Source organism: Dipodomys spectabilis, unplaced genomic scaffold (genome assembly GCF_019054845.1).
Source record: "Dipodomys spectabilis isolate Male_0828 unplaced genomic scaffold, ASM1905484v1 ptg000024l, whole genome shotgun sequence".
In the NCBI taxonomy this organism is placed as follows: Eukaryota; Metazoa; Chordata; class Mammalia; order Rodentia; family Heteromyidae; genus Dipodomys; species Dipodomys spectabilis.
This window is the reverse complement of record NW_024870701.1, coordinates 5,642,728-5,659,372: the sequence shown is the minus strand read 5'-3', so window position 1 is coordinate 5,659,372 and position 16,645 is coordinate 5,642,728. Positions and strand designations below refer to the sequence as shown.

The window sequence follows — 16,645 nt, the reverse complement described above, 5'->3', positions numbered from 1 at the left end:
AGGGAAGATCATTTTGTTTCTATTCTATTTCACTATACTTTGTTTATCTACATTTATCTTATCTTTCCTTACTCAATATAACAAGCATGTTTCATAAAATAAAAATTCTAAAAAAATTAAAATGCAATGAAGACTCTATTTTAAAAATATACCTAATACTTTTAGCTGCTACCTTTAAAATGTCAGGAGAATGTATACATCTAAATGTTTGGGAAGAATTAAGGCCACTGACATTTTCATTTCACATAATTAATCTCTGAATAAACAGTTTCTCTAATGGTAAATGAAGCTACAGTAGAGGAAGCTGTGTTTACTGTGTTCATGTTGAAGTGCTGCATTACGGGTTCTTATTGCTAATATGCTGTACTTTTAATTCAAATCTTGAATCAACACATTCTTACATTTGGTTTTGGAGCTCAAAGAACTCCTGGAAGAAAAGTAATACCAAGGCCTGTAATAACTCATCCTCCAAACCACAAGGCAAGCTGCATCGGAGTGTAGCAGTTCCAGGTTCTGAGCCCCAGGAATTTAATTGTTACAAATCGCTTAGCCTACAGAATTGGGCAGTGAGATATTTGTCCTTTTAGGGTCAGCCAGGAAGTGTCTGGAGGCTTTTAAGGTTGAGTCTTTTCCTGAGTCAGGTAGAATGCAAAGTCCCCAAGGTCTGAGTAACCCAACAAAAAGGATTCTGTGGTTGCCCATGCCCCTTGCTATGTTGAGGGACTGCTCTGGACACAGCCCAGCACAGCTCAGTGTGAGGCGCCATCCAGGCCCAACCCAAACCAGAGAAGTCAGCAAAGGTTAACCAACACCTCTGAGAAATTCTTCCAGAGTCCCCTGGATTTGAGAAGCAATTGTGGTCAGGTATGGATAGAAGGGAATATTAGCTTTGACAATAAATCAAAGTCTGTCCTACCTGCGTCCCGCTGAGGTCCACCATGACAGGGTGTGCAGGGGTGGGCTTCCTCACAGCCAAGGGTCTTGGCTCCTCTTCAAGCAGGGAGTGTCTGGCCTCACAAGCCAGGGTACAGGAGAACCTGGTCACTGGCAAATGCTGGTAAAGCAAGCAGCTTTACCAAGGACAACAACAAAATACAATCATCACAACATGAATATCAAAGTGCATCCCAGAGGCCCCGTAGTCATTCCATTCTCCTTCTCCCTCATCATGCACCCTCCCTTCAGCAACTCTTTCTCTGTGTCCCCTGCAGAAACCCAGCAGGAAAGTCTCATCACACCAGGAAGGGAAGAAACAAAGGTCCACAAGCCGGGATTCAATCTTAAACTCAAGCCGCCCACCAGATTTGTGACCTTGAGGCTATTACTTAAACATGCAGCAATACTTCCACGTGTTTGGGGCATTAGCCACTCAGAAACCAGCCACCCCAAGCCAAGAGCTTTGGGATTCCTTCTTTAAGGAAATAAGATCCAGACTAAAAATTACAATGAAAAATAATTATCCAGAGCATCCTGCAGCAGTTGTGCCCTTGACCTCTATGGTGAACCCTTGGGCTCAAGGCTCCTAATTCAGAGGACCTTGAGGACAATGGGGCTGTCTTCTGCCCCTCATACTAACTTGGCCTGGGGAGATCCTGCCGGGGCACATGGCGCTGTGACTGGCAGCTGCAGCAGGGGGGCTTCGTAATAGTCCCTGGGGAGCAGCACCAGGTAATCCTAGCAAACAAAGGCCAAAGAGACAATGACTCATTTTGCTGGCAGCCCTACTTGAGCAAATAAAAACCACCAAACATCCTGGATAAATTAGTACCAACCAGATGAAGTCACTGGAGAATCTCTCCATCGCAACTGCCTGCTCCTCACCTTTCCTCTCCTTTTCTAGCCATGCTTACAGTTCTTTGGGGGGGGGGGGGTGTGTGTGTGTGTGTGTGTGTGTGTGTGTGTGTGTGTGTGTGTGTGTGTGTGTGTGTGTGTGTGTGTGTGTGTGTGTGTGTGTGTGTGTGTGTGTGTGTGTGTGTGTGTGTGTGTGTGTGTGTGTGTGTGTGTGTGTGTGTGTGTGTGTGTGTGTGTGTGTGTGTGTGTTAGTGTGTTTTGGACATAGGGCCTAACACTTTAGCCTAGGCCAACCTGAGACTGTAGTCTTCCCACCTTCACCTCTTCAGTAGCTGGGATTTCACTCACGGGCCCTTCTCTACAAGTCCTTTACACACTAGGGAGAAGCTCCTCAGGGTGAACATGTGTATTTTTTTAAATATCAAGGAAATTGTTGCTCTCTTCTTGATCATTTATAAACCCACAAAGGAACGAAGATAATAAACTGTCCATGGATAGGATGTTCCTTTTGAGATTCTGGTTGCCTTCATCACTACAGAATCCTGAATGCAGATGATGTATGACAGCTTTCCACTCGCACACTGGAGCAATGCTCACCAGCTATGGTTTGAGAAGTGAGGTTTTGCCACCCTGGGGGCTCCGAGAATAGAACTGGCTTACTGCTTGACCTACCAGAGAGAAGAAGAACAGGTCCCCCCAAGTGTACCAAATGAGACCCACAATGTAAATTCAGCTAAACAGCTATTCAGGAAAGAGCAGAGCTGTGGAGTTTGAGATGTGGATGAGTTGACAGCTTTCCAGCAATGCCAGATATGTGCCTTCACCATGTACATGCAGAGACAAGGAGGGACATTGGCCTCCACTGTGAAGAGATTCATACATGGTCCATAAGGCATTTTCTCTCTTCAGAGAGACATGTCAGAGTAGATGGGGCCGGGGGAGGTGATAGGAAATTGTGACTCAGGTGATGTGGTGATCTTACTGGTTGGGTCTTAATGTTAAGGTGCTTATTGTTCTAGAGGTTGAGCCTATATTTCCTCATTGCCCTTGGTCCCACCAATCCTAGAACAGTAAAATATTGATAATAGATGCTCAAGGGAAATGGGATCATAGCAAGGAATCTAAGATGTACAATTTCACAAGTGCACACTAAATGTTATTAAACATCCTCTGTGCATAGGGAGTAAAATAAGAATTTTTTGCTTTCCATTAGTCCAATTTCATATCGATAACTGACATCAGCAGATTTTTTTCCTCCTCCCCATTTCTAACATCTGTGAAACGTTTTTAGCCTTTTCGTTTGAAAGCGGTAAAGCTTTCTGCAAAGACAGTGCAAGAAAAACAAGGTTGGAAGAGAGAGCTTAAATCTTCATATCACCTGTGCAAGAGCTCAGATTTGCCAAGTACTCGCCTTATTGTTGGGCAAAAACAAGTGAGGCAGGTCTGTAGTTAATGAGCCTGCACCTAAGACTTGCCAGTGTCGACAATCCAGTCAGTAGGTTTGTGCAAAAAAAAAAATAAAAAAAAAAAATTATGTTTTTCTATTCAAAGTCTGTAAAACAAAGCTTTGCCACAGACCTTGCTATATGTAGCAGACCTAGTATCAGAAAACAGACTCATGAAACAACTCCCCATAGTTTCTCTGGCTAAGCTATCTGTGTTTGCAGACATGGCCTTTCCCCTGATGAAGAATTCTTGGTCAAAGACAGAGACTCTTATATAGGTTTGAGGGGAGAGAGAGCAGGAAACATGCATGGGGGAAGCCCTGGTTCCTATGGCCATTTCCTTCTCTGCACTATCAAGAATCTTACTCATACAAGGGTATTCCTATTCATAAGTTCTTCAGACTTCATTCCTCATGATCCCTAGGAAGGCTTATTTTGTAGGTTCCCTTCTGATTCATGATGCTTTTGAAAGATAGGATCATGTTTACAGAGGCTTTGAATTTGTTCTGACAATGGTGTGTCACTATGAGTTATACTTTGTTTTTTAGTCTCAGAGAAGCTGTTGAAAGGATATAAAAGATAACTTTGGGCAGGTTCCTATGTCATTTGCTTTGCAAAGGTCATCTGAGGGTCTAGTGTGGTGAAAGGGAACCCTGTGGGATTTTGATGTTTGTAGCCACTGCAGATCTCCCGTGGGGACATCCCCCAGAGCCCACATTCAAAACTGTCTTACCAGGAGCACTTCCTCAGCCCTGATACAAGCAATCCACGTCCCAGGCGTGATTGAGAACGGATCCGCAAAGCCATTTCCTGGGACTGTGACAAAGGCTGGCTCCTTGCTGGGCAGGAAAGTGATCTCTTTGCTTTGAGTAGCACCTATTAGAAATGCAAAGGACTATGTAAGATACCTTTCTACCAGCCAGTGTTAAGATTTTTAGATAATTCAATTTTGAACATTCTGTTTACACCTCAAAAAGTGTAAAGTGGGCACTCATCTGATTTACTGATGTATTTTTTAATTATGCATATGCACGCATATAAAGTAGACTAAAAGGACATTGGTAAGATGTTCACTGTAGCTATGTATGCTAGGATTATAAATTTTGATTTGCTAAATAAGTAATCATATTAACACTTGTAAGCTGATTTGGACTCTTGGGGTCTATAATTAAGTGTTCTTCCTCTTGAGCCACACCCCTAGTCCTTTATTTTTTTGTTTTCCAGAGAAGTCTTCCCAGTTTGAGGCCTCTTGTCTCTCCCTCCTTACTGCTTGGATTAGAGGTATATACTACTGCATCCAGTAACAACTATAAGCTGTTTAAGAATATTCCTTGCATATTATATGTGTTCAATATCTTATATTGGCCATTAAATTATTTTTGTTTATACAAGGTTTTTCTTATATTTTTATTATTTAAGATTTTTTAAAGTTATAGTTATGTTATCTGTTTTTTTTAGAATGTTGTTTTAAAAAAAAAACTAAAACAAAACAAAAACAAATTGAGCACCTTCTACATCTGAGTCCAACTGACACTTATTTTGACAGGAAATATGTTCTAAATCCTTGCATTGCTCTCATTCTATAGGCATCTATGGTGTCTACCATATAGATGTCAAGCATGGTACTGAGTTGTGGGAGCACAGAATGGGTGCCATGTTGATTGCATGGTGGGAACAGAGCAGGCAAGATATGCAGACTAGAAAACCGGAGAATATGGTAGAGTGTGTACAGTGGAACTTAGGAGGAGGCCTATACTACCTTGGGAATATATAAGTACACTTCTGACTCTGACTGGTGGAAAGCTGTCCCAGAGAATAGGAAGCAGCTCAGAATGTATTTAAATGATGTGAGTTAACAGAAAACATATTTACGGTGGCATTGTCCCTCAGTATGAAGGCAGAGAGATCTTTTAGAAAGATTGGCCACTTATTAAACCCCTCAGCTCTGTTTCTTCTTTGGTCCTCTTCATTCTACCACATTCTTATTAAGTGAGGGAAAAGATGCAGAAATATTCTGTACATGATGAAGTGAGTCAACCACTGCCTCCTATTAGGAATTGATCAGCCTCCAGTCATATAAGCTTGGCTGACCTGACTTGAAAATAATGTCCTTTCTTCCCTAAATTCCAGCTCTACTATGGATGGCAAACAAAGATGCTCTCATCTTGATTCTAAATTAGACTCCCATTCATGCCATTTTGTGCCCTTATGTGATTCCCAGTGCTTTCTGGAATCAGTTTCCAAGACTGGTAGAAGCCTTATTTCCTGTTAGGATGGAGTTACAGGCCCTGTCTCCAACTGTGATGAGCTGTGTTCTCTTCTGTTGACTCTCAGAGATCCTCAAGGAGCTTTGCAGATCTTTCTTGGAGCTTTTAAGTTGCATGCTATATACCCTCACAGGCACTAGTGGCTCATACCTATAATCCTAGGTACTTAGGAAGCTGAGATCTAAGGACCACAATTCAAAGAAAAGTCCATGGGACTCTTATCTCCAATAAACTACCCAAAAGAAGTAAAACTGTGGCTCAAGTGGTAGAGCACTAGCCTTGAGCAAAAGAAGTGCAGGGATAGTGCCCAGGCTCTGAGTTTAAGCCCCAGGATTGGCACACACACACACAAAATTCTGATCCTCACCCATTTCTCCTTGAACTCCTTGGTTTGCTTGAAACAATGGGAGCAATAAAGGAACAGGAAAAAATCTCACAAATAGCACCTAAAAGGTGATATCCACTTCACCAGAGGTCATGACCCTGGGGGTTCAGTCAAAGTACAAAGGTTGCTGTACCAACTTTTAAAATGTCAGTTAATAGTTTAACAGCGAACATTAAATGCACAGAAAATTTAGAAAATGGAAAGGTACCAAAGGACATCTAGAGGACTGTCCAATCAGACCCTTGTCAAGGCTTACTGTTTTCTAAAAACAGCCTACTTTGTGAAAACTGGAGAAACGCATTCTTGATCATTTGTCACTTGAAAGGAGAGTTACCTGTCTTTGCCCAAGATGGATAAATAGTTATGTGGCCAGATACTGTTTCAGCTCCAGGATTAATATATCTCAGAATAATGCGAAATAAGGAGAGGTTTGACTTCCCCACATTCAAGATTAACCTTACTTCATTCTGAAAAAAATACCAAAAATTTATGAGGAGAAAGCTGGTTAAAAGGAATTTAAAAAATTAAAAAAAGGAATCAAATGTAACCACTTACTTCATTCTATTCAAGTTTGGACTTGCAATGTATTCACATTGTGTATACATGCATGCACATGTATGCACGTGCATATGCACAAACACATGCACACACACACGCTATACATCCGTACTCACTTTGCAAACACCAAGCCTAATAATGAATTAAAATCACTTACAATTAAAGTTACAGTGACACTCACTCCCCAGCTACTGAGATCCTCTTTGACTTTTTGTAATCAGGCAGACAGAGTATATTATTAGTTTAAGAAAGCCACGGTGACAGGCTCAACCACCACTGGCTGGGGAAAATAAAAAGGCAGAAGAGAAGGAAAGGAAAGCATATTATTTCATGCCACCACCCCAAAGAGGAGCCAGCCTAGGATCTACATCACATCCAGAAAACCTAAGTCATCACAGAAACCAAAGATGACTGTGGAAAAATTAGAGACCCCAACACATTGGTGTTCTAACTGAAATACGTTTACTCTGCCTTACAAAACTTTATTTTCTCTTAAGCTCCTATCCAAAGGGAAGGTTAGCTTTTCAACCTAGAGGAGGGGTCCTTTGGGTCATCAAGCCCTGAGGTCACACAATATTTTGTGTATGATTCCATGACTTTAATGAGGAAAAAGCAGACTATTTTATTTCAGAACCCCAGACTATATGTCTATATCCAGTAGCCCAAGGAAAGCTCAGGAAATATGGACTCTAAAGGAACTAAGTAGACCATGAAATGGAATGAAGTGTCTTGGGTTTTTAATTGGGAACGGCAGCTTGAATATAGGTAATTTGGCAAGAGGAAAGCATTATTAGAATCTACCAGGGGCTCCCAGAGAACCATGAACCTGTTCTAGTTTCTCTAAAGACTGCACTAAGTCCTAGATCTACTAAGAACAAGCACTGGGTTTATCATCATCAATTTACCTCTCTTACTCTATTTGTTTATACCATGATCAGCTTGAAGAGACCAACCTCAACGAGAAATTCTAAAGACAAAACTATTCAAGAACTTTGCCATTTTTTGTTAGAAACAGAGTATATTTTCTAAAAGTATAAATTTCCTTACTGTAATGCAAAACTGAGATATATAGATATGGTAGAAAAGAATGACAGAAAGAGTGGGGTGTCAGTGGCTCACGCCTGTAATCCTAGCTATACAAGAGGCTGAGATCTGAGGATCATGGTTCAAAGCCAGCCAGGGCAAGAAAGTCCATGAAATTATTATCTCCAATAAACCACCAGAAAACCGGAAGTAGCACTGTGGCTCAAGTGGTAGAGCACTCACCTTGAGCTGAAGTGCTGAGGGACAGTGCCCAGTCCCAGAGTTCAAGCCCCACGACCAACCAAAAACAAAAAAAAAAAGAATGACAGAAAGTAGAGATGTGGAGGGGGAAATAAATTAACTAAATAACTAAAACTAGTCATTTATGTCTTTGTTTCTATTTACATAATAAGTTGCAAGAGTTCTAAAACAAAGCATCAAAAATGATCAACACTAGAGGGAGTAAGTCTGATCCAGGGACACTGTATGTGTATATGGATATGTCAAAGTGAAATCTCCCTGTAAAATCACTGATGTTAATTTTAAAGTGTGGAGAAAAGAAAACAAAAGACAAGAGTAATGATACATGGCTAGTACTCAGGAGATGAAGGCAGGAGGATTGAGAGATTGAGATCAGCTTGGGTACAAACAGGCCCTATCTCAAATATATATATATTAGCCATACTAGCTATATTGGAATTAGTCAACTTGTTTTTGTTTTCTACAAATAAAAATGTCCTCTATGTTATAATGTAGCCTAATGTCACTTAAGAAACTTCTTTCTTCCTATAAAACTCTCCAGAGACCAACATCCTCTTTCTTTACTTTCTATTTCTGGTTTAGTGGTCAAATTAAAGTAGCAATAAACTATGAAACCCACATGTATGGTTAGCAATTAAAATCCAATCCTACATTAAATCCTGACTTCAATCCCAGCTTCTACTCTAGAGAAAAAGAATCCTGAAATCAGTTTTGACAACCCTGAGAAGTACAGGCCATGCTGCCATGAGCGGGGGCCTCTGGTTGCATACCTGTACTGAAGTCATTTGGGCATAGCCTCTCCAACTAAAGCCAGGAAATGCCAGCGGATCAAATCCAAACCGAAGGTGTCTCCCATCAGGTGTAGTGCCATCTTCAATTTCAAACTTCATATGGTGCAAATCCGGGAAATAATAGCTATTCTCAGGCCTTATGAATAAATACATGCAGACATAGGAGGTTAGGATGGCTGATCATCTGAAAACCCTTGACTCTCATACTTACTGCTAAAAGAACTCCACCAAGTTAACCCAATATATTAAGTAGAACAAATGAGAGTGGCCCCCATTCTTTTTCTAAATTATTGGGTTCATTCATGTAAACATAAACCATATATAACACCTATTCACTCCAAACGTTAAAATGAGAAAACCATTTAGCACAACTCATGTTCTATACTCATTATATTCTAAATGGTTGCAGGACCAAAGTATTGCCCAATTTGTGTTTTTACTATTAATTCACTCATTTATTCATTAATAAACTCTATTCACTTATTACACAAATATGAATGCTGTGTGTCTGATACTTGCTAACCACTAGACAGATACACTGGTGACCAAGATACAAAATATATATTCAATTCACAGGTTAAAGAACTTGTTTTCTCTATGAGGATTTTTTGATCATTAGAATGACTTCTGTGTCTTGTTTCTTCTAGAACACATGCCAGTAAGTTGCTTCCTTTCATAAATTGAATTATGGTAGTCCCAGTGGAGGACAAAATATCCCAATGCATGTGACATCTCATTGGCAGACCTTTGAAGTTCTAAAAATTATATGTTTGTCAATCTAGTAACAGGCTAATAGCAGGTAGTGGTTTAAAGCAATAGACAACAATTAGTCAAAGGAATAAAAGGGCATGTTCTTATACATTGCAAGAAGAAATAGAAATGCTTACATTTCTGGAGGGAATTTGTAAAGGTCTTTAAAAATATCTATACCATTGATCTAGTAATTCTACTTCCTGGAAATTATTCTATAGCTGGAGGTATGGCTCAATTTGAGAGCACCTGCCTAGCAAACACAAGGTCCTAAGTTCAAACCCCAGTAACATATAAAAAAATGAACAACAAATCGTTTAAATAGGGATACAGGTGGATCCATTGCAACAATGAGACGTACAAGTCATTATGTGGAAAAACGAACTTTACAACTTTGGTGGGGGGAGAGGAGAATTGGGTGGAGGGGTGGTGGGAGGATGGGAAGGGATGGGAAGGGGAAACAAAGGAGGAGGCTACAATGCTTGATAAGAAATGTACTCATTATCTTGCCTATGCAATTGTAACCACTCTGTACAGTATTTTCACAATAAAAAAAAATGATTGCACAGCTGGACACCAGTGGCTCACGCCTGTAATCCTAGCTACTCAGGAGGCTGAGATCTGAGGATAGCAGTTCAAAGCCAGCCCGGGCAGAAAAGTCCGTGAGACTCTGATCTCCAATAAACCACTAGAATAACTGGAAGTGGTGCTGTGGCTCAAGAGGTAGAGTGCTCGCCTTGAGCTGAAGAGCACAGGGACAGCGCCCAGGCCCAGCGTTCAAGCCCCATGACCAACAACAACAACAAAATGATTGCATATAGTATCAAAATTAATGTTACAAATAATTAAAACAGTGAGGAAACATGAATGTACATAATTATGAAGTAAAGATTATGAAATTAATTAAAATTTCTGAGGCTTATTTAATGATAGGACAAACAGTTATGCTATCATATGAAATGAAGAAATTGATAGAAATTTTAAAAATACATTCATCAACAAATTTCATTCATAAACAAAATCTAGGAAAAAATGTACCCAGTGCAAAGTGGAATAAAGTTTTTTCTTTGCCTTTTTACTTTTATGGACTTGTTAAAATTTCTATGATGAATGTTCATTATGTTTATCATAAAAATTATTCAAAAAGCAAAGTAAGTATGATCAGTTTCTAAACTTAAAAGAAAAAAATATTTTTTGGTCAGTTGTGGGGCTAACTCTGGGTTTGGGCGCTGTCCTTGCACTCTTCAGCTTAAGGCAGGTACTCTACTTGAGCCACAGCGCCACTTCCAGTTTTCTAGTGGTTTATTGGAGATAAGAAGTCTCACGGATTTGGGCTGGGAAGTTGGCTCAGTGGTAGAGCGCTTGCCTTGCATGCATGAGGCCCTGGGTTCGATTCCTCAGCACCACATAAGCAGAAAAAAAATAAAGCCAGAGCCGGAAGTGGTGCTGTGGCTCAAGTGGTAGAGTGTTAGCCTTGAGCTGAATTGCTGAGGGACAGCGCCCAGGCCCAGAGTTCAGGCCCCACGACCAGATCAAAAAAAAAAAAGAGTCTCACAGACTTTCCTGCCCGGGTTGGCTTTGAACTGCAATCCTCAGATCTCAGCCTCCTGTGTAGCTAGGATTACAGGCCTGAGCCACCGGTGCCTGGCTAAAAGAAAATTCTTAAATGCTCAGGAAAAAAATCATAAACTAACATTTGAGGGAATTTCATACAAAAGTATATAACATTTTGCCAACTTGGAGAGAAGTCACTATGCTATCTACATTGCTGGTTTACTGCCTTATGCTTCTGTTATTGTTTTTCAAATGATATATTTTAAATTTCAAGGCATATATAATATATATAATGTATTCAAATTTTCCTCTGGGTAGTTAAATTAATTCCTACTTGGTTGTGTTGTTTTACCTACCTAACTGAAAGAAGAAAAAAGGTTGGTTTGCTTAAGGCAGGGGAAAGCTAATTTTATTTATTTATTTATTTATTTGGGGGGGGGGGGGGTCCAGTCGTGGGGCCTGAACTCTGGGCCTGGGCGCTGTCCCTCAGCTCTTCAGCTCAAGGCTAGTGCTCTACCACTTGACCCACAGCGCCACTTCCGGCTTTTTTTCTTTTTGCTTATGTGGTGCTGAGGAATCGAACCCAGGGCCTCAGGCATGCAAGGCAAGTGCTCTACCACTGAGCCACCTTCCCAGCCCCGGGGAAAGCTAATTTTATCCACTAGACAAAGTGTTTCTTCCACACTTCAAAAGTTTCCTAACCCCTCCATTGTATTGCACCTGACCAATCCCTCATTAGGCAGAAAGAAGCAGAAGCTGAGTCTTGCTGGCTCAAGGACATGGGCGGGCCATCCCTCAGTCCCTCTCTTTCCCCCGGAACCCAAGTTGGACTCTCTGTGCTGTGCCTTGTACATGGGGATTCAGCTTCCCACTCTCATCTTGCCCACCAGGATGTATTCCACTTGTCCACTCCAACATGGGAACCAGTGACATCACTCTATGGGCATTGTTAGCTCCTATATTAATGAACTCATGGACAAATAGATTTCAAACAGTATCAGAAAGCGTGATGGGCCATACAGTCCTGGACTGCTGGTTTCTCTTCTCTTTCAGCCAGAATGGCAGCACAGACAGATCTAAGGTAGCCTCCCACAAGGTGAAAGTGGAAGAAACTTCTGGAACTCTCACCACTGGCATGCCTTTCCCACCACATGCTCTCGACATTGGCATACTCCAGAGGGCCCACTGCACATGGTGTTGAGTGCTCCACCAATGTCACACTGACACCCTGAAAGTCAAGAAACAGCTGCAGTTATCATCCAATCATCTCCCTGCCAGATTGTTCCCCCTCTCCCATGAGCATGGAACCCCAGGAGGCTCAGTGTCCCAGAACTTGCTTTCTTCCCTCTTTTCACATCTTACAACTGGTAGGGGTCCAGAATATGTAGAAACCTTCCAACAAAGATGGTCTGTCTCTCTAAAAGTCTGCCTCAAAGTTGTTGGTGCATGAACAGCTAGAAAACTGTGATCCCAAAGGGGGAGGTAACAGTAGCATAGAAGCTGAACAAGGCTTAAGAAATCTCACTTTGATTTGGAATATGGACACTCTGGATCTGTCTCTTGAGTAGCTAGGATTTCAGGCATGAGCCACAGGCATCCAGATAAAAATCCTATTCTATGTGTGTGAACACATTCTTATGTTCTCAGAAAGATGGGAAAACTTTGCTACTAATGGTTTTCTAGGCTACAAGTTTTCCAAAAATGTTTAATTTTTTTGCCAGTCCTGGAGCTTGACCTCAGGACCTGGGTGCGGTCCCTGAACTTCTTTTGCTCAAGGCTAGCATTCTACCACTTGAGCCACAGTACTACTTCTGGTTTTCTGGTGGTTAAGAGTCTCATGGATTTTCCTGCCCAGGCTGGTTTCAAACCACAATCCTCAGATCTCAGTCTTCTGAGTAGCTAGGATTACAGGCATGAGCTATGAGCGCCTAACTTCAGAAAGACTTAAAAAAAATCTCATCATATGTACACGTGTTGTTTTATTCCTATAATCATATAGGAACTTAGAATTCATATGGATCTCCATGGCCATTGTGATTTGTTGTAACAATTAGTTAAGAAAAGTTTAAGAAAATATGTTTTTAAAAATAAACAGTACTCTTGTAAATAATATTTACTAAAGAATGTTAGAATGTCAAGAATAGACCTGTGGATCAACACCTCCAGCAATCTCATTGTTTAATCCTATTTCCAAAAATCAATTTATTCTAAAAATACAAAACATAGCTTTAAAATTACTGGATTTTTTTAAAAATCGGTCATGGGGCTTGAACTCTGGGCTTGGGCACTGTCCTTGCGCTCTTCAGCTCAAGGCGAGTGCTCTACCGCTTGAGCCACAGCGTCACTTCCGGTTTTCTAGTGGTTTATTGGAGGAGATAAGAGTCTCACAGACTTTCCTGCCCCGGCTGGCTTTGAACAACAATTGTCAGATCTCAGCCTCCTGAGTAGCTAGGATTACAGGCGTGAGCCACCAGAGCCCAGCTAAATTTACTGGATTTTTTTTTTAAGTACAGGGGATTGAACCAAGGGCCACCAGTATGCTAGGCAAACACTAAGCTACTTGCCCGTGTTCCCAGCCCTTTTGTTGGTTAAATTTTGTTTTTGAGAAAGGGTCTCACTAACTGTTCAGACTAGCCTTAAAACTTTCTACCCTCCTGTTTTACACCCCAAGTGCTGGGATTCCAAAATTCACCCAGCTTAAAATTACTAAATCTAGATGTTATTTATAACATCAACAGGTGCCCTTCCATCTGAATCATGTTTTTTTTTTTTTTTTGTATGACTGAACCAACATATGCTGGTAAAAAAAAAAAGGAAGTAAAACACATCCTCATTTGTAATGAATGACTAATGTCAACTGAACATTTGGCCAAGCCCCCAAAAGAATGTTCCAGCGCCATCTTTGAATGTTGGCCTAAAGACAGTGAATAGGAGAAAGCAAGCTAACAGATTTCCCTTTGCTCAGGACTCACTGAACCTATTTACCTTGACACCCAAAGTAATTGCTCTTCTCCAAAGCAAAATACCCATCTTCGCAGGTGTCGCACGCATCTCCCGTCACATGGGCCTTGCAGTGACAGTCACCATCTCTCTGTAGAAGAATGAGTGGGCCAGAAGTCAAAACTCGAATGAGGATTGAAAACTGACCCAGGGTATGAGAGGAAGCAGGGGGATCTGAAGAAGATGACTGTGGAACTTCACCGGCCATTGCTGTGGCACCCTAGTGTGACCCTATCCCCTTACCTGCCCACACTCTCCAATTCCACTCAGGGTTCCTGCCTCGTGGCACTGGCATTCTGTGGAGAGAAGAGAACCACAAACGATGGCTCCCTGGCTTTCAAGACATTACATGCCTGCAACACAGCATGTGCAGCTGGGCTTCCCAGCAGACCTCATCAGCATTACAGCTTGCACAGCTGAAACTGAAAATCAGATTACTGTCTGAGCTTAGGAGACCAGACTAATCAATACAATTCATCCAGAATAATGCTGAGTTTATGGCTGTTCCAACACAAAAGCAAGAACATAGGTATGTGTGTGTGTGTGTGTGTGTGTGTGTGTGTGTGTGCGCGCGCGTGCGCATGTGTGTTTTAAATGATTCCAATGTCAAGGTCATTTTTGATGAGCTTGCAGGAAAACACAATCTATTGGAAGATGCTCATTTTACTTAGTATCTCTCAGTGTTTCTGATTATTCCTGATTCAAAATGTTCATAAAATTCAAATAAAATTAAGCCAGAAAGAGGTCACAGAAGTAAAGGAGTAAAAAAGCATTAATCAAGTAGCTGTCTGCACATTCAACAAATACATATGGCAACCCAGACATGAGTGGGGGGAAAACCTTACACAGGATGTCAGAAAAATGAAATCGATTCAACAAATGAAATTGATTCTTTGGGGTTTAATAAATAATTGTTTGTGGGTTTGGTCATTGGGAAAAAGAAAAGTAAGAGGCAGTTACAATATGGGAAGAGATAGAGAAGAGGAAATATTACCTGAGCAACCCCTGGGATTCTCTTTGGCCAGATTCCAATATAAAGGTTTGCAGGTACTGCAAGTAGGACTTTCAACATTAAGTTTGCATTGGCAATAACCCTTTAAATGAAAATCAAATTAACACTGGACACTTGGGAATCAAGATCATTTTCAAACAATGCTCTGAGCAAAGGCTTTTCACAGAAAGAAATGTTGGCCAGGAAAAGTCAATTAAATGTACCCAGGAAGAATAAAAGCACTAGGTTGCTTGCAAGATCTTCTGAAGTCATTATTATTATTTATTCATTTACTTGTGACACACTTAATCCATATCTGTGGTTTAAAAGCAACTAGAAACTGTACAGAAAGATTTCAAGACCTTTCTTTTTTGTTGTTGTTGGTGGTGGTGGTGGGTCATTGGGATTGAACTCAAGGCCTGGGCATTGTCCCTGAGCTCTTTTGCTCCAGGCTAGTGCTCTACCACTTTAAGCCACAGCTCCACTTCCATTTTTTGAGTGGTTAATTGGAGATAAGAGTCTCATGGGGACTTTTCTGCCACAGCTAGCTTTGAACTGTGATCTTCAGATCTCAGCTTCCTAGGATTACAGGCATGAGCCACTGGCACATGGCCTCAAGATCTTTCTTATTTATAATGCTATTACAGCATAGAACTATCAACTGGAAAAGAATAGTATCTGAATATTTAACATGTTAGGTACCAGTGAAAAAGGATGCTTATTGAAATGGGAGATTCACTGCCATCTAGCACACAGGGAGAATGACAGGACCTCTTTCCCACAGTTCATCCAGGGCATAGACTTGTATCTCCAGGCTGTGGGGCCAAGAGAAAGATCATTTCTAAAGGTCTCAAAAAGTAGTCCCAACTACCAGAGCATATGCTTGGATTGATATAAAAGAAACTGCAATTATTTCAAGCAGAGCTAACTTATTTAATGTGTGTCCTCAGCCTTAGCAAGACTCCATAGTCCCAATACACCTCAGAGTAAACTACAATATGAGTTAAACTCCTGGACTCCAGAACAAAAATATTAAATAAACTTCAGAAAATCATATATACACTTTGAAAAAGAACACTGGACTCTTTAAGCCGTTTGGCTTGGCATCTTATTTTCATTTACATTATGTTTTTGGACTTCAGGAAGCTCCTCATGGTTAATCTCTGATAGAGTAACAGAGTTGCCACTCTCATAAATACAAATCTTGTCCTTACCAAGCTGGAGTCCATGGTCCCTGCTAGGTCACACACACTGCTGGAACCTGTAATGATTTAGAAATGTTTCAAAGATTGTGTTTGATATTTCGTTTTTAGTATTGCTTTTCTTTTAAAAAAAAAAAAAAAGTACACCTCTATTTCTGCACTTCAATAGATGGATGGCAAAGCCTCTGTGTTAATGCCACAGGAAGGCACATTGAATGATTCTTATTAACTCATTTATCATTGAACAGCCCTACTTCCAACCCACCAATCAAATCTCATTCCTAATTGATGAAGGAGGAGATGATGGAGTATCTTTAGAATTGACCAAAAGAGGGCAATATTGCACCAGGAGATTGTTTTGTTAATTTTTTGTCTGTTCAAAAGAAATTAGTGTTTGGAAGTTCATTTTATAGTTTACAAAGAGTTAGATATCCTCTCCCTCTTATTCCCCACCTGTGCTGAAGTTATTTATTTTTGTACAATTTTGTTAGCATCAATAACTTGTACAAGGGGGTTGGTTACATTTTGATATGTCCATATATCCTTCATCAGACTCAGTCTATCACTCTCTTTCTTTCTTTCTCTCCCCTTACCCAAACCAACCTCAACAAACTTCATTGTTCCAGC

At 40.7% G+C, this 16,645-nt stretch overlaps 1 protein-coding gene across 1 annotated transcript in view; it reads right to left on the bottom strand.

Moving 5' to 3' along the window:
- Lama3 (laminin subunit alpha 3) overlaps window positions 1–16,645 on the bottom strand; it is a 227,740-nt gene that overhangs the window by 117,621 nt on the left and 93,474 nt on the right. Inside the window, exons 14-23 of the mRNA XM_042675276.1 lie at window positions 16,031–16,077; window positions 14,820–14,919; window positions 14,069–14,121; window positions 13,811–13,916; window positions 11,954–12,053; window positions 8,501–8,657; window positions 6,223–6,355; window positions 3,970–4,112; window positions 1,577–1,674; window positions 917–1,070 (exon numbers count right to left, since the gene is read on the bottom strand). Of these exons, the coding sequence (XP_042531210.1) occupies window positions 917–1,070; window positions 1,577–1,674; window positions 3,970–4,112; window positions 6,223–6,355; window positions 8,501–8,657; window positions 11,954–12,053; window positions 13,811–13,916; window positions 14,069–14,121; window positions 14,820–14,919; window positions 16,031–16,077 (1,091 nt within the window). The remainder of the gene's footprint in view (window positions 1–916; window positions 1,071–1,576; window positions 1,675–3,969; window positions 4,113–6,222; window positions 6,356–8,500; window positions 8,658–11,953; window positions 12,054–13,810; window positions 13,917–14,068; window positions 14,122–14,819; window positions 14,920–16,030; window positions 16,078–16,645) is intronic.